Raw genomic sequence first — 17,587 nt, 5'->3', positions numbered from 1 at the left:
ATCCATCTCTTCCTATCAAGCAACACGTGGATTATATTTTCCCCCAAATTAGGCAGAATTTGGCAGCCTCATATAGATTCTGGAAATGTATGAATGAGTTTAAAAGGAAGTGTTTTTTGTTGTTTTGTTTTGGTTTTTGCTTGTTTGTTCGGTTGTAGTTTCTGTTTTGTTTTGTGTCTTAGCACTTATTATTCGTTCTCTACCAAAAGGATATTGAATATTCAAGTGCATCTGAAATAACACTGCAGAAGTTGCAAGTTCGATTTAAAGAGCTGAGTTCACCTCTCCTGTGGTTTTAGCACTCAATATCACGACCACGCATTCAATCCAGTTGGCAGGATTTCTCCGAGTGGAGTGAGAGATATGGGTTTTACTGCACTCTATAAATATGACCATTTATTGGCCCCAACATATTTATGTTCCCATTCATTCAGTGCTCACTTAAACTGTCGAATTTGCTTGACCCAGTCTATAAATGTAAATTGCCTACATCTGAAACTCACCCCGGATGGCTTTTGAGCGTGCAGGAGTTGGAATCGTGCAACTTCCACAGACCAGACCAGGTCTCAAGGTAACCTGGAGGCAGCAAGTCGCCTCCCACTCTCCCTTTCCTCCTGCTCAGAAGCACTAAAATGCGTATTATCCCAGAACCTTTAAATATTATTGGAAGGGCATACCAGATACATTAATAGAGGCAATAATCTTGTCTTGTTTTAAAATATTTTATTTGCTGGAGGAAGTCAGGAAACTTGATCAATGTCAAAAGAACAAATATTAAACCTGTTTGCTGTTTCCTTTACTATAGGCCTAAAACTTTTATGTGGCATGGTAAGATTTGAGGAATACTCGTAAGGAATCTCAAGAATTTAACCAGTTCTGGTTGTGTCCATTGACACGGTTGTCCTGAGAACCCCCTCCTCCTTACAAGGCTGGAGTTGATTGAACAGGTTCCTAGGGAGCTAGGGGTTGGGAGTTTCCATTACTTCTTCCATCATCCACATTACAACTTCTTCATCCACACTGGTTAGAGAATGCTCTTTAAAGATCAGTTTCTGTAATGTGACTCCACTTCCCCTGGTTTGTCTTCTCTGTACTGGGGGGCTAAGCGCTCTCCTGAAACAATCCTTCACGCTGAAGGATTTTTTGAAACCACCTCCTTCACCTTATTTTCTTTAGGCATAATATTCTCATCATCTTAGACCTTCCTGTACTTTTCTACTTTCTATTTTTCTAATATTTTCTTCCCAGCCTCGTATCTCCAAAGTAAACTGACCTACTTCCAGAAATAAAATAACTAAAAATATGTGCACCTTATAAAATCAAACCAGCATGCGCCAAAAAGGAAATTGGTAACAAATTAAGAATGCCAGTGATTTGTGTATTTTTTCTAAGACATTTCATCTCATTTGTGTAACATTAGAAGCGGGTTCATTGAAAATAAAAGCTGGGAAAGGAATACTAACAGTGTTTGTATTAAAATTAATTGGATGACATTCTGCATAGGCTTTCTTTTTTTTAACTCATTAGGAAATTTAGAAAAGTAGATGAATTTAAACCTTTTTTAGCTTATTAATAACATATTCATTTTAAGAGACACTATAATGCTATCAAAGAATTTAGCACAATACCTGTGGCACGTACCCAGACACTCAATAAACAGTAGTTATTAACTGATTGGGCTTCAGTCTTAGGGCTATTGAAGCATATTTCTTAACATGAAAACATTTGGGGGAAAAAAACAAACAACCCTTTCCTTTTAATTAAGTAATGAAGGCTAGCAAACTGGAGACCCTGCAGATAACTGTTACATTGTATAAGAACTCACCCTACCAAGCAAGAAGTATCTGAACGATGTAGAGTTTGTAAAGTGGCCTGAAATACTTAACAAATCTTAAGGAGTTATCAGGACGCTAACATTTTTAGGAGATGGAACTCATTACACATTTTTCTGCTCATTTGAATACTACACAATGCAGAACGTTCTTTATTCTTCCAGCGGAGACGTCTTGAGGAAATGCAGATGTGAGGCACTACCCAAGGACTTTTAAACAAATATGAAGTTTAATTCAATTGTTTCCTGAGAGATTGACTTCTTGCAAAAGCCAAAGAAAATCGCTTACTAATCCAAAAGGTACAAAAAGAAGGTTGAAACCATAAAACGGGGGAGGGCTTGGTTTAGAAAAGTTAAAGTCTTTGGACAGGGATAATTACCGGGAGACTGCGCTGTGAATTCCATCATTCCGCTTCTGCTAAAATAAGCAGCACAATGGTCCTTTTATCTTTTTATGTTTTTACCAGGAGACTGGTGAGGCAGCTTTGATGAAGGAAATTCCTATTTACATCAAATCTAAACACCCAGGATAAATGGGCTTTTTCCCCCCTATGACCGGGTCATAAAAACGATGATCTTAATAATGTGAAATCCCAAGGAACCTGTGATCTAAAGTGCCTTCTGAACTATTTTCATAAATAATATGAAACTAGATTGAAGGCATCTAGTTTCTTAGCCTGGATGTGAAACAATGTAATTCCTTACTACATAACAAGATTAGATATTTCTCCACCCTCTCTTGCTCTGGGGGAGGAGCCCACCCCACCCAGAAATTCCTCTTAGTTGTGAGAATCCCCCCCGAGTGTCCCCTTCTAAACTCATTCTTCTGGTACCCACAAGGCTGGTGCGGTTTCCTTGTGGCACCTCTAGCTCTCAGCAGTACCACCTCATATGCTCAGGACAGAAGTGATACCCCTCGTGCCCGCAGAAGGTGCTGGCAATGACACTGCCCCCACCAAACCAGGTGCTGAGGCAAAATCAAGACCACCGATGGTGGCACAATGGAGCTTCTCCTGCTTCGTCTGAAAGCTGCTGGCACAATTCTGCGCCTGGCTTACATGTTGATTTTCACATGGTGACATCCAGAAACAGTCTGTTCCTTTCTTGCATCTTCTCTCATTGCGAAACATCTCTCACCCTAAGTCTTTCAAATGAAGGTTTGTGCAGGTGGGGCTGGGGCGGCTCTGGCTAGGAATTCCCTCCCCCTGAACTCACTCACTGTCTAAGGATTTCTTCCCAAGCACCACTTTTATGTTTTTTTAGACTAATCTTACCAGATATTTTATATCCAAGCTTCGATACCCAAAATGGCTTAATATTTAGGTAAGTTTTGTTGGTTTTATTTTATTTTTAAAGATTTTATTTATTTGAGAGAGAGAGAGCAAGCGAGAGAGCACAAGCAGGGAGAGGAACAGAGGGAGAAGCAGACTCTCCATTTAGCAGGGAGCCCAATGCGGGATCAAGTCCCAGGACCCCGAGATCATGACCTGAGCCTAAGGCAGACGCTTAACCAACTGAGCCACCCAGGTGCCCCAAGTTTTATTGGTTTTAAATTCCTTACAATTAACACTTCAATTCAATATTGAGTATTTTTGTGCCTGGCACATACACATGCTTAATAAATGTTTATTGACTGGGAGGCCTGAGCCCATTCTATGTCCCACACTGTGGGGACTCAAAGATGAGTAAGATTCAATAAAATGTTTGGGGGGATAAATTGAACATGGATCTGTGGGCAAGGCCACTTTCAGCAATCAGTTAGCTCTACTCCACCTTCCAACCATTTTGAATCAGCACACATTTACTGTATCTTATTCTAGATGGTCACGCAATTTTCTCCAACTGTTTTTAGCACATATCCCTGTCACCTCAAGTCCTCCCTCTATGGTGCAGAGATAGAGCTCTGACCCAAGCTGCCTCCCATTTTAAAGAAGACCTCACAGTTGTCTTAGGGCATTCCTGATGTTAGTCAGTTGGAGGGAGGTGGGGGGAGCAGGGTATATTAGTCTGCTCAGGCTGCCATTACAACATACCCCAGACTGCGAGGCTTAAACAACAGAAAGCTTGAGGTCAAGTGCTGGCAGGATTGCGTTTTCCTGAAGACTCTCTCCTTGGCTTACAGATAGCCACCTTCTTCTGTGTCTTCACATGGTCATGCCTCTGTGCACACCTATCCCTGGTGTCTCTTCCTCTTTTTACAAGGACACCTGTCCTACTGGATTAGGGCCCCCCTCTTGTGAACTTTAATTATCGCCCTAAAGGCTCTATCTCTAAATACAGTCACATTGGGATTAGGGCTTCAACCTATGAACTTGAGGGGGTGGAGATGCTATTCAGTCGGTAACAAAGGATTTGCAACATTAATTTAAGGGCTTGGAATTATACTCGGAAGTACCTGGCGGTGTCACAGGACTTCTTAACTGATACTCTTATAGTACTGTTCATTTCCAAGAGAACGGAGACTTGACATTGAAAAGCCTACTTCAGGATCCTCATGTGATATCATGGGCAGGTGACTAGTTTCACAGGCGGAGGCTTTTTCTTTTAGTTCTCGATTCTTTCTTACTGTGGTAAAATACACATAACATCAGTTTTACCACTGGTGAATTTGGTGCATACACAGTGTTGTGCAACTATCACTAACATCTAGTTCCAGAACATCTTCGACCCTGGAGGAAGATTCGTACCCATGAAGCAGTCACTCCCTTCTTCCCCCGCACCCCCGCACCCCCCCGCCCCCATAGAGATTTTCTGTCTCTCTGGATTTGCCTATTCTGGACATTTCCTAGAAATGGAATCACACAATATGTGCCTTTTGTGTTTGCCTCCTTTCACTTAGCATAATACTTTCAAGATTAATTCGTGTTGTAGCAAGTATCAGTTCTTCATTACTTTTCATGGATGATTAACATTCCGATTGCATGATATGCTGCATGTTTACCTGTTCATCAGTTGACGGACGTTGGATTGTTTCCACTTTTTGGCTATTACGAATAATGCTGCCATGAGCATTTGTGTACAAATATATACAGGGAGATAGGTTTTCTCTCCTTTCTTTTTTTTTTTTTAAGATTTTATTTATTTATTTGAGAGAGAGAGAGAGCATGCTGGTGGGGGTAGGGGAAGGAGAGAGAGAGGGAGAAGCTCAAGCCAACTCAGTGCTGAGTGCAGAGAACAACATGGGACTCTATCCCACAACTCTGAGATCATGACCTGAGCCAAAATCAAGTGTTGGACACCTGACTGACTAAGCCATCTAGGCGCCCCCAGGGACTTATGTTTTCAGTTCTTTTTGGTATATTATTTTGAGAAACTGTCAAGCTGTTTTGTACAGTGGTTGCACCATTTTATATTCCCACTAGCAATGCGGAAGGGTTCCCATATCTCCACATCCTCTCCAATCTTGTTTTCTGGTTATTATTATTTTTATTATTGCCCTTCTAGCAGGTGTGACATGGTATCTCATTGTGATTTTGATGTGCATTTCCCTAATGACTAACGATGTGAGATATCTCTTCATGTGTTTGTTGGTTGTTGGAGAAATGTCTACTTAAGCCCTTTGAGTTTTTTAATTGGGTGGTTTGTCTTTTTCTTGTCGATTTGTATATATACTCCGGATACTAGACTCTTATCAGTTATGTGATTTGCAGATATTTGTTGTACGCTTTTGATGCCAGGTTAATTTTGTTTATGCCACCCTTTTCGATATTCCATCCTTACCGGAAGTCCTGGCTGGCTTGTAACTCTATATTTCCAAAAAGGAAATCTACCAATAGTAAACATCAAAATCAATATAAAAAAACTCTGGAGTTAAGGGTGAGGATGGGGAAGGGAGAGAAGTATGTCAAATGTTTAAAGTCAATGGTAGATGAGAAAAAAATATTTTTAAAAAATATTTATTATGTATTTGAGAGAAAGCAAGTGCGTGGGAGGTGCAAGGGGGGAGGGCAGAGAGAGAAGGAGAGGGAGAGAGGGAGAGAAGCAGACTCCCTTTGAGCGTGGAGCCCAAATGCAGGACTGGAGGTGGGGCTCAATCTTACAACCCTGAGATCTTGACCTGAGCCAAAATAGAACATCTGTCACTTAACCAACTGAGCCACCCAGGCATCCCGAGAAAAAAAAAAGAATTTAAAACATGGAATTACTTTGCTGAAAGTCGGTATATTAATTACAAGGAAAAAAGCCAGGAGGATGAAAGATGAGAAATTTAAAAGCAACAAGAAAGATCTTTTTTTTTCAAAATTTTATGACCATTTTTATTTTCAGATGAGGTTAGGTAACCACGAGGCAAAATAAAAAGAAATGTAAATTAGCATATTTGTTTGGGTTTGAGGTCTCATTTGTTAACACAAACACTTTAACTTAAAAGAACTTCTGGTAAACCAAATGTGAATTTTCAATACTACTCCTATTTATAAAAAAGGAAGGAAAAAAATGAATGAACCCAGTGAAAGCCATTATTCCTAAACAGACTGCTGACTGGTGTACAGATGGTAAGAACCTTCTGCTCTTGCCGGAGCTTGCAGAACAACACTGTGGCTCTGGCGTCGTTTAGAACTGCCAGCCATGTGAAGTATGATTACCTCCATATGATTTGTGTCAACTTCAGTTAGTAAAGGTGTAAGTAATCATTTCTTTAGTTATAGGACTTTCTACTTGTACTTTTGAAGATATGTCAGCAGTTTGCATTTAAATCAATTGCATTTCATTCATATATACAGGCACAGACTGAAAGACAAAATTACCTGAAAATGTACTTCTGCAGTGAACGTCTATAGAATTAAGCTTTTTGAAAGGGAAGAGGGCACTCTTTCATATGTGTTTAAATACATTTTGGCAGATTGCCTGACATTTAGTTTTGATTATAATAAATTATTATTATTACTACTACCTATGTGTTATGACTTCTAGTTACAATTTCTCAGAAGAGACTAGTAAAATTAGTTTAGGCTGTCTATTAAGGACAGTGAGGGAATTTCTTTTTATTTCTTATGGAAGGAACAAGACCAACTTAATATCTCCCAGTAGCACCTCCCATAGAGAAGCTCAATAAGTATTTGGCAACTTATTTTATAAAATTTTAATACGACATCCTAGAGACACAAATTAAAAGTAAAAACAAGCCAGAGAAGAACAGAATGATTTAAAGAATCTGAGCCTTGAAGACAATCAACCACCGCACGAACTAACTACAAAACAGGACTTTTCTCCATTTTTTAAAAAGATTTCATTTATTTATTCATTTATTTATTAGAGAGAGCAGAGAGAGCACGATTGGGGGGTTGGAGCAGAGAGGGAGGGAGAGGGAGAGAGACTCTCAAGCAGACTCCTGGATGAGCACAGAGCCTGACACAGGGCTCGATCTCAGGACCCTGAGATCAGGACACTGAGGTCACCACCTGAGCTGAAACCAAGAGTCAGAAGCTCAACCGACTGAGCCACCCAGGTGCCCCAGACTTCTCCTTAATTTTCAAGAAATAAAAGAACACAGCAATAAGAAAGACAATGAATTTGTTATGAACTCTGCTCTTCCAAGTTTACTAACAGTGTCTAAGTTGTGAAGTTGTTTGGAAAAAACATACTGAGTTGAAACTGTGGCACTACTAGTTTCACCCAATCAATTCGAACATGAAAATGCTCAATGTTGTTTTCTTAATAACAAAACACCAACCAATTGTCAGTGTTTTGCAGAGAAGGATAAATGGATAGTGGAAGAAGAGTATGGTATAGGTACTGTCTGGGGAAATGTACAATTGTTTTGCATTGCAAGTATTAACCCTCTAGACACCACTCTAATCCATAGGGAAATAACGATACGTAAGCATCTGGTGATTGGCATAGAGCTCACCGTCAATCCGGGGCTTACTGCAGTGGAGATTATGGGGACTGGCAGTGTGGTGGAGTAGGCCAGAACTTGGTGCAGTCCAGGCAAACAGACAATTTCTATCTGCATGGACTGGGCAAGTTGTCCTCACTAGTAAAATGAGCATAGTGACTATGTCTTCTTCATAGGGTTATTGTGAGGATTCCATGAGGCCATATATGTAAACCTCCGCACAGGGCCTGGTACAGAATAAGCCCTCAGGAAACCTAGGTAATAGGATCTTTTAAGAAAATGACTCAACCTGAAATAACTGGGTCTTTCCTCACTTACTTCTGGTCTAACTTAATGCCATTCCTCTGATGATTTTTCTGACCTCCCGAGCCTCCTCACCCCTAGGTTATGTGCTTAAATTGACCCAGTACACCACCAATCACAGCTTCTATCAGACTTACATTATCTGTGTTTATTCAACTCTTTGTATCTCTGTCCAATTTGTCTTACCCCAGAGACCTTGAGCTCGGTTTGAAGGGAATGTCGGTGATGTCTGGATCCTCGATGAATCCACGGTACCCAACAGAGTACAATATACTTACTGTAAGACCTTAACACGTGTTGTTGAATGAAAAATTTGACATTGAAATTTTGTTAACATATTGGGTTGAGAAAAGTTGGTGGCTGGTGCGTTTAAAATACATAATTTTATGAAGCTGAAACTAACCCCCCAAAAGCAATGAAATTAATTGCAATCCTTGGAGAGAGGCTTAGTGAAAAGAATGAGGTGTCCATTGAGGATGGAGGAGAGGGTAGGTTTTTTTCTTTTGATTCGATTGATTGTGTTGGGCCGAGTGGAAGAACATTAACCACGTCTGAGTCTATGCATTTACCAGGCATACACAAGTGCCCAGTGGTTGTGTGAACAGCAGTGTCTTTGCTGTGAATGCAATTGTCTTGTGCTCTACCGTCGAGGACTTGGAAGGGACCTTAGTCACATCCCAGGCTCCACTTTAAAGAGGAAGAAACTGAGGCCAACAAAATGCAGTACTTCTTTACTGGTAGGGCTGGGCCGAGGTATCAGGTCCGCTGACTTCCAGACCGTGTCGGAAGGGTCACTAGTTCTTTTAAAAATAATCACTGCTGCTTTAATAGCATCAGCACCTGTTGTTTTAGCTTCCGCAAGGGAGAAGCTATTAATTTCTCCTTCATCAAAGCCGCATTTCGGGTCTGTCTGAACCTTGTTTGCTTCCTCACTGCAGCTGTCTGCACCCGTAAGGCCAAATGTTGAACGGAGGCACCTTTCTGCTTAAACCCAGTAAATCGCCAAGGCCAAATATGGAAAGAAAAAATTCGACACAGATCATCTAGACAGTGGCCAAATTTATAATGTTTTTCCTGTAGTCTCTCCATTCCACCTGGCGGAAGCCCGGAGCCCACCAGAGGCAGCCCCAGGCGTGCCAACCCTTCCACAGACATCCACGTTTGTGGTCTGTGCCCAGTCGTGGCCAGGACACGAGCTGGTGGAAGCTGAGAGAGACAGTTAATCTGAGTGGCAATTTCACTGTCTGTAAAATGGGAAGTAATTATAATCCTTCCTTGGGGAAGTTTTAAGAATCAAATCGAATGCCGAGGATCTTCCATAAGCCAGCTTAGTCTGCTTTCATTACCATTATCGCTGTTCTTGTGTTAGCAAGGCCCAGATCGTTGACTTCTGTTTTCTCCCTCGCCTATCCCAGCCGGCTGCCCGCGGCCCCACGGGCGTCGGAAGGTGAAGGGCTCCAGGCGCCTCCGGGAGTCCCGGGGAGGAGGGAAGCCCGCGCAGCGCGCATGCGCGTCCTAGGAGCCGCCGGCCCTTAAGAGCGCCGCGCATTGCCACGGCGAGTCCAGTCGGAGCTGGCTAGGTGCCGGGTGCTGTGAGTGTGCAGGCGGCTGCCGCGCTCGACTTCTTCCGCAGCCCCAAGGACTGAAACTTCCGTGGGAGTCTCCCATCGGTGCGCCCCTCCCGAGGGAAGCGGCGGCCAAGGCGAGAGGGAGAGCCGGACGGAAGCTGCCCGGCGCCCGTGGGAGCGAGCTGCAGCCGGAGAGGCGGAGCAGGGGAGCCGGGGGCCAGCCGCCCGCTTGGACCCGCGCCCAGCAGCAGCCGCGGCCGCCGCCAGCCGGGCAGGCTCCCGGGGCTGCGGCGGGGGCGCGCCGGACTGTCGCTCGTGTCCCGAACGCCGGCGTGCGCTGGGAGGATCGGCGGTCAGCCCCGCGGGGCGCAGCGCTGCCCGAGCCATGCGGACCGAGTTCGGAGCTGTGGAGGCTGAGCACGGCCGGCCGATGCACTTGCTGCCCGGAGCCCTGCGCGCGCTGCCCGCCGTTTTGGCCCCTTCTCGCCTCCCGAGAGGGGAATAAAGGAGGGGAGACGCTCCCCGACTCGTGCGCGGGACCCCGAGGCTTAAACTCCGCGGCAGCGACCTGGCTTCAGGTCCGCAGCGGGAGTGAGCATCCCCTCGGGGATGCGCGGGGAGGCTCCTCTCGCGGGTGAAGCCTCCAGGGGCTGCGGGACGGCAGCTCCGGGACCCCTCTGACTTTACGCCCAGAGAGTTACGTCAGCGAGTGTCCGCTCTCCAGGCAGCCCCACCAGGGACCGGGCCGCCCGGCCGAGGGAGGGATGGCTTAGGACCCCTGCCCCGGCAGCCCGGCGTCGTCAGCTCCTGGACGTCGCGGCAGAGGGCAGAGGCCCCCTCGGAGAGCGCCGCGGAAGGGACGCTCGGGCGTCCAGGACCCGGCCTCCGCACCACTGGGAGCCGGCTCGCCGGGACCGCGACTTCCCAGAGAGCGCTCTGCGCCCGCTGGAGCCGCGCCGCCCGCGCCCAGGGTGGTGCCATGTGGGGCGGACGCCGCTCGCCCGCCGCCTCCCCTCGGAACGCCGCGTCGCTCCTGCAGCTGCTGCTGGCCGCGCTGCTGGCGGCGGGGGCGCGGGCCAGCGGCGAGTACTGCCACGGCTGGCTGGACGCGCAGGGCGTCTGGCGCATCGGCTTCCAGTGCCCTGAGCGCTTCGACGGCGGCGACGCCACCATCTGCTGCGGCAGCTGCGCGCTGCGCTACTGCTGCTCCAGCGCCGAGGCGCGCCTGGACCAGGGCGGCTGCGACAACGACCGCCAGCAGGGCGCTGGCGAGCCTGGCCGGGCGGACAAAGACGGCCCAGACGGCTCGGCAGGTAGGACAGGCGGGTCCGGGCCCGAGAGGGGAGGGAGGTTAGCTTCGCCCGGGCAGCCTGGGGACGGGAAAGGAATCGGGAGCACTGGAATTTCAGAAAAGGTCTTGGACCAGGAGGTGGTGTCTGCATCCTGGCCCAGCTGTTAACTTGTGCCAAGTGGAGCACCACTTCACTGCCCTGAGCCTCAGTTTCCCCATCTGCCACCCAAAGAGTGGGTTGGCTTGGATTTTCCGGAGAAAATCACATACGTCAGGCAGTGTGGGGTGCAGACACCGCCGCATTCCTCCTGGCCAGGGACCTCTGTTTCCCCTCCCATACCTCCTCTCTCCGCGGGCCTAACTTCTAGTAAGGGTGAGTGTCTTGATGGTACCCCAGGAAGTGGTGAGGGCGCGACCCCAGCGACAGCGTTGGTGGGGGGAGCTTCCGTCCATCAAGGCTCCGCAGAAGGCAGGCAGCTCCTCAGGGCCTTCTTGTGGGTGATGCGCTGTACCAGACCCCGCGGCATTCTCATCCTCTGGAGCACTTGGCTGCATGGCCTCTCTGGTTTCTGGACAGTTCTCCTGACCACGTCAGACTTAGTAGGTGTAACATTAGAGCAGTGCCCAAGCTTGCTCTTTGTGGCTTTGATTTTTTAAAATTATATTTTTTTTAAGTTGCCAGAGCTGGAAACATAAACAAATCCAGGAACGAATTTGATAGGTTCTACTTCCTCCATTCTTCAGAAACCTCACAGACTGCCTCCCTTGAGGGTCTACACCACTGTGTGTGTGTGGGAGGGAGGAGTTAGCACCAGGCTAGGGGTAGAGGTCAAATGGCAAACATGTCACAGAATGGGTGTCTCCTCCTTTTGCAGCTGGTTATGTTAAGGAGGAGACTTTTTACCAGCACCCTGAGCCAGGGTTTAAGCTCCCTGAGCTTTGGCGCTGTGTGTTTACAGAACTGTCTCAGGGGCCTGGTAGCAGGCAGCTCTCTTCAGTGCTGTTCCCTTTGCAGGCAGGCATTTTATGAGCAAGCTACTCCTATTGTTCCGCTGCCTTAAATCTGAGGAGTGGAGAACTGAGGGTAATCATTGCAGAAAAAGTGCCATCTTAAAGCTGGAGCTCATGGTTGCAGGGGTGTGTGGTGGCGGACTAAAGCCTGAAGAAATGAGCCAAAGACGGAACTGCTACCTTGTTGTATCTGCTAAGTTGGGCTCATTAGTGATCTCTAAAAAGTTGGGTTGACTTTGGACAAATCAGGAGGCAGCCGACTCCTCATGAGGCCGTGTGATGTGCGTGGGTGCCTTCTTCACTTTACTTTTTAATCTTTTTTCCTAAAAATTCTGTTCCTCTCACTTCTTTTCTGCAGTCAAGGACCACATGCCTATCAGGCAGTGCAGAGAGTATGGGAGCGCAGCATTCCTTACCTCTGTGTGGTTATATACCTTCCCAATTAAAAATCCTGGAAGGAGAGCAGTTCTTTCTCCCCGAAACTCATTCTGTGGACTTATCCTGCTTTCAGCTAGTTTCTGCTGTCATGTTTGAAGTATTCTTTTTTTTTTTTTTTACTTTTGTTTGTTTACATCCTAATAACATATTTAGGCTGGTATCTTAATTTAATGAAATATTTATCACCTGCGTCCACTGCTCCAGGACGTTATGGCTAGACTGTTATTAGAACAGTCCCATCATCCGAAGACGCGCTGTGCTCACTGCAGGCCCTAGAGCCAGTGCTCCCACCCACTGAACGGGCACCATGTAAATATAGTATTTATTCTTCAGCATTGAAGGCTTAGGAAATCTTCAAATGTCAGCCTTCGGTGAAATGCCTGTAAAGTATGTTTTACTTCACCAGGGCATGATTCTTCCAGGACTCCACGTGGCACTGTATTCTAAAAACCCTATGGTCAGGAATATCAGAGCCGTAGAAAGGAGCATAATTAGAAAGCCCGCTGCTCTAGCAGCCGTCCAAGGGTTTTTCACGAATTTGACCTCAGAAGTGTGGGAGAACTGGGCTTGTTCCCCAAGTGCTGCCCTGTACCACTGCCCTGGCCCTGGGCTTGGCTAGGACTGGGGAGCCCTAGTTCCTGTCCTTACGTATTTTCCAATCAAATAGTCGAGGCAACGGGAAGGGGCGCATCAAAAAACCGGTTCTTGGTAACATGGGGTGGAAGTTCACAGAAGCGGCTCTGAGTCCTTCTGCAGCCTCCTCTCTCCCCATTCTCTGCCCCCATCAGTCAGTGTGTCTAGCTTCTGAAAGCCCTAGAGTGTTAGCCCTATGGCTTCCAGAAGCTTGTTTCAAGTAACACAGTGTAAAAATGGGACTCACTACCAACTAGAGGAAAGTTGTTCTTTTCATCTTTCACATTATTTTTCAGAATACACCTCACGTGTTAAAGATGATGCCCACTGCTTTATGGTCTGCAGGCTTTCCCGATAGTTCTGCACACAGAACCCAGTGTTGTTAAGTCCAGGTGTCACTGCTGAGCTCCAGCCACCCTGGGCCCACCTGGGGGCCTTCTTGAGCACTGGGGGCTGCTCTTCTTCCTGGAACAAATGTCTGGTTGCTGTCAACATTTGTTCTTCTTGGTACATTGCTTCATGCTGACCTGTGGCCTCAAATAGCTTCCCCGTACATAAGTCACTCCACCTTTCCACTCCAGTGCGCGTGGGCCCAAGGACCAGCCCTCAGCTGGGCAAGTGAGTACAGAGGTGCTTTTTATGTCTTTTTTTTTTTTTTAACCCTTTTTTGACCTTTGTATCTTACATTATAGATTTGGAAATGGGCATGGCTAGACCTAAATTTTTTATTTCTTTTTTCAAAGATTTTATCTATTTAAGAGAGAGAGAGCACAAGCTGGTGGCGGGAGGGGCAGAGGGAGAGGGAGAAGCAGACTCCTTGCTGAGCAGGGAGCTTGACCTCAGGCTCACTCCCAGGACCCTGAGATCATGACCTGAGTCGAAGGCAGACGTTTAACTGACTGAGCCACCCAGGTGCCCCTCAATTTTTTATTTATTTGCCTGAGAAAAAAACAGTTCAAAAGTGGCAAAAGAGGTTTGCAAAGAATATCATTTTTGGGGGAAAAAAGACTTAAATAATGTAACTCATTTCGATGCAGATCCTGCACCCATCTGTTAGGGCAGACTTAAGTTTAAGCCACTGAGTTATTGTAGGACTCTTAGAAGTCTCAAAACATTAAATTCATATTTTTGCTAAATTGGACATTTGTCTCAGCCAGTGTTGCAGTTGGTGAGCCTAGCTGTGAAGGTTAACCATTTTGCTTTTGGGGGTGCTGATCTGCCCTGCCTATAGGGCCCTAGCACCTTTCCTAAGGGCCTGATAAAGGACGGTGCATCCTGTGGACTGCTAATAAGCTTGCAAGCCTGCCCAGCAACGGGAGGCCCCACACTGGTCGTTCAGTTCCGGGTGTGCACGTCGCTCATTTGTGGATCTCCGCTGCCGAGCACCGGTTCTCACTGCATTCTGAGAGTAAATCCTGATGATGTGTTTTTATCCTTTAGTCCCCATCTACGTGCCATTCCTCATCGTTGGGTCCGTCTTTGTCGCCTTCATCATCTTGGGGTCGCTTGTGGCCGCTTGTTGCTGCAGATGCCTCCGGCCTAAGCAGGAGCCCCAGCAGAGCCGCGCCCCGGGAGGGAACCGCTTGATGGAGACCATCCCCATGATCCCCAGCGCCAGCACTTCGCGAGGGTCATCCTCCCGCCAGTCCAGCACAGCGGCCAGCTCCAGCTCCAGCGCCAACTCAGGGGCCCGGGCGCCCCCCACAAGGTCCCAGACCAACTGCTGCTTGCCCGAGGGGACCATGAACAACGTGTATGTCAACATGCCCACAAATTTCTCTGTGCTGAACTGTCAGCAGGCCACCCAGATTGTGCCCCATCAAGGGCAGTACCTGCACCCCCCCTATGTGGGGTACACGGTGCAGCACGACTCTGTGCCTATGACTCCCGTGCCCCCTTTCCTGGACAGCCTGCAGACGGGCTACCGGCAGATCCAGGCGCCCTTCCCTCACACTAACAGTGAACAGAAGATGTACCCAGCTGTGACTGTGTAACTCGGGGCGCCGGCCAGGTCCCTTTACGAGACCCAGGAGCCCAGGGAGGCTGTAGACTTGGAAAGGATTCTCTACGAGGAAGTCTGCCTGCCTTGCTGGTGCAGACAGCCCCGTTCTTTTGGATCGCTTCATTTGGCCCCCAAGTGTATGAAAGCGTCTCTTCCCGAATTAGCCTTTCTGGATACGTTTCATCCCAGTGCATGATCGATTTATGATGGAAAAAAAGCATCATTTGGAGATGACTGTGTTGTTGCCCCTGGTTGTGTGACAAATGCTTGAGGCCTTAAGTGCCCTTGAGGCATGGCTGTCAGAAGAATTTTGTAACTGGGTAGACTAAGGTTTTTATTATATCCTTATTAGTGTTTCTTTTTTTGTTTTTTACTGTACAAGATCAGAATACCTATTCCCTCCCTTTGACCTGGGGACGATTTGTATAAGCATCCAAGGTTCAGGGGAAGACGTAAAGAACAGAACTTTGATGAAAGGAAATCCAGTTGGAACTCCCTAGATTAGTCCTCCATCTCAGTGTTTCCTAGGCACATCTTAATTTCATTGTAAAAAGATATATATATTTTGTCTATTTTTGTGCTTTTTTTCTTTTTTGGTCTATTTTGTGCTTTTTTACCTTGTGTAGAGATCTTATTACAAAGTGATTTTCTACATTAAAAAGAGACTGAAAGAAATTGTATAGTTACTTAACTAATGACATTTCAGAACTCTGGGATTATTTTAAGCTTGGAAGTAGCAGGGGTGTAGTAATACTCCATTCATCTCATTCTCTATCGTATCATCTGATTTGCTGACTTTACAGTGACATCTGAGAAGCAGCAAGTAGATGTTTTTATATTGAAATCACAAACTGTCACCTGCTACTTCTCCGGGTTACTTTGAATTTTACCGTGTGGTACGGCTTGGCATTCGTTCTGTTCGGCTTTCGGACCCCATGTCTATACAGCACCGTGTGCAGGTAATTACTGTTACAGATGAAGATCAGCATTACTGCCTAGATCTGATCAAACGTTTTCTTGTTTTCCTATAAAAATTCAAAGAAATGCTTTACAAAGATACTTCGTCTAGCTTCTCAGCCATAATCTGAGACTTGGGATGAAATTTAAACCACAAATAGAATTTCCTTTGCAAATCATAAGGTTTCTTATACTCTTGTTATCAAAATGGCTTATTTTTCAGGCAGTGGGGACTGTTGAGTCAAGAGAAAAGCTTTTCAAAGAGATATTGCCTTTCTTTCCCCACAAAGTTAGTTTTTGTTTTCCTCTCTTAGTCCTCAACAAGCACTGCATTCATTACTAATGTTCTGAATTATGAAATTCGAGTGAGTCCGTGTATCGTTTACTTAAAAGAAATACGTCTAAGTATATGCAAGCAAATTTCCAACTGCTGGCAAAACTGAGGTTTGCAATTGAAACATTGTAAGGTACGGTCTTTCACACGTTTATACCTATATTTATCCGTCCACCCGTTCATCAGCTAGCTGCCGTAGTCTCCTCTCTATATCTGTCCATCATCTCGCGCCCTCTCATGACTGAATGATGGAAAACCATTGTTGGCAAGAGATATCAAGGAAGATGCTCAATCAAATTTTTTTTAAATAACAAAGGCAGGGGAAATCATTTTACTTATTAATAAATATTTTATGGTATGAATTCCAAGGGAGTTGGGTTTTTTGTTTTGTTTTACTTGGTAACTTTTCAGATGATCTATTTAGCCTGTTAGCATCATAAAATTGCTAAAAATGATAAATATTGCTTTCTAGAATCAAGAGCTTACCTTTAAAAGTAATCAATACCTGGGAAGTTTATATTCTAGGAGTGAGTGTTATTTTACGTATTCCATGGGAAGTGTTGACAACACAACGGAGACAGTCGTTTGGGATTATTATACTATGGGGCTAATGCATGTTCCATGCCTTCTCTTTGGGGGAGGAGCCTGATTATCTAAGGAAGTAAAATTCCTAGAAATGTGGAGGTGAAAAGGACCTCAGAGATTACTCAGCCTAGAGATTAGCAAACTTTTTTTTTTTTTTTCTGGGAAGGAGCCAGAGAGTAAATATTTTAGGTTTTGCAGGCCAGATGGTCTCCGCCAGCTACGCAATTCTGCCATTGTCACGCAAAGCTGCCGGAGGGGATACATAAACACATGAGTGTAGCCGGGTTCCAGTAACACCTTACTGATGGACACTAATGTTTGAATTTCATACTATTTTCACATGTCACAAAATACTTGATTTTTTTGTTTGTCTCAACAATTTCAAAATGTAAAAATCATTCTGAACTCTTGGGCCATAAAAACCAGGTAGCGGACCAGATTTGGCCGTTGGTCTTAGCTCACCCATCCCTCATCTAGTCCATCCTTACCTGATGCAGGAGTCCCTCTGTGACATTTTTCACAGCCTTTTCTTAAACATGGAGGGCTGGGAGTACTTGCTTCTCTAAGACTAACTTTTCCTTCTTTTCTCTGTGGTATTAAATATCACGATTAAAGCATAAGGGCACTTTAATAAATGAGCTCTTCACTTAGTGCTACCTGGTCTTTCCAAAAGTATGAATAACATCACTGAAGCACCCTCAGACCTTTTCAATTTTGGTGAAAACTCGAGAAGTTTAACTGCCAAAGTAAAAGTTCAGACAGCTGGTTTAAGGATACCTTCCTTACTATTGTGAAATC

At 45.7% G+C, this 17,587-nt stretch overlaps 1 protein-coding gene across 1 annotated transcript; it reads left to right on the top strand.

Moving 5' to 3' along the window:
• Positions 1–10,452: 10,452 nt before the first annotated feature.
• SHISA2 (shisa family member 2) lies at positions 10,453–16,560 on the top strand. The gene is made up of 2 exons (XM_040621666.1): positions 10,453–10,851; positions 14,352–16,560. Exons 1-2 carry the CDS (start codon positions 10,518–10,520, stop codon positions 14,903–14,905), a joined length of 888 nt encoding a protein of 295 aa, XP_040477600.1. The 5' UTR covers positions 10,453–10,517; the 3' UTR covers positions 14,906–16,560.
• The last annotated feature ends 1,027 nt before the right edge of the window (positions 16,561–17,587 follow it).

The sequence above is a fragment of the Ursus maritimus genome, unplaced genomic scaffold (assembly GCF_017311325.1).
Source record: "Ursus maritimus isolate PB19 unplaced genomic scaffold, ASM1731132v1 scaffold_10, whole genome shotgun sequence".
Lineage (NCBI taxonomy): Eukaryota > Metazoa > Chordata > Mammalia > Carnivora > Ursidae > Ursus > Ursus maritimus.
The sequence above is the reverse complement of the archived record's forward strand: the minus strand, read 5'-3'. Positions and strand labels throughout refer to the sequence as shown.

Coding starts and splice junctions, on each gene's coding strand:
- SHISA2 (XM_040621666.1), top strand. CDS start 10,518: ATGTGGGGCGGACGCCGCTCGCCCGCCGCCTCCCCTCGGAACGCCGCG. Junction 10,852..14,351: donor CGGCCCAGACGGCTCGGCAG/GTAGGACAGGCG, acceptor TTTATCCTTTAG/TCCCCATCTACGTGCCATTC.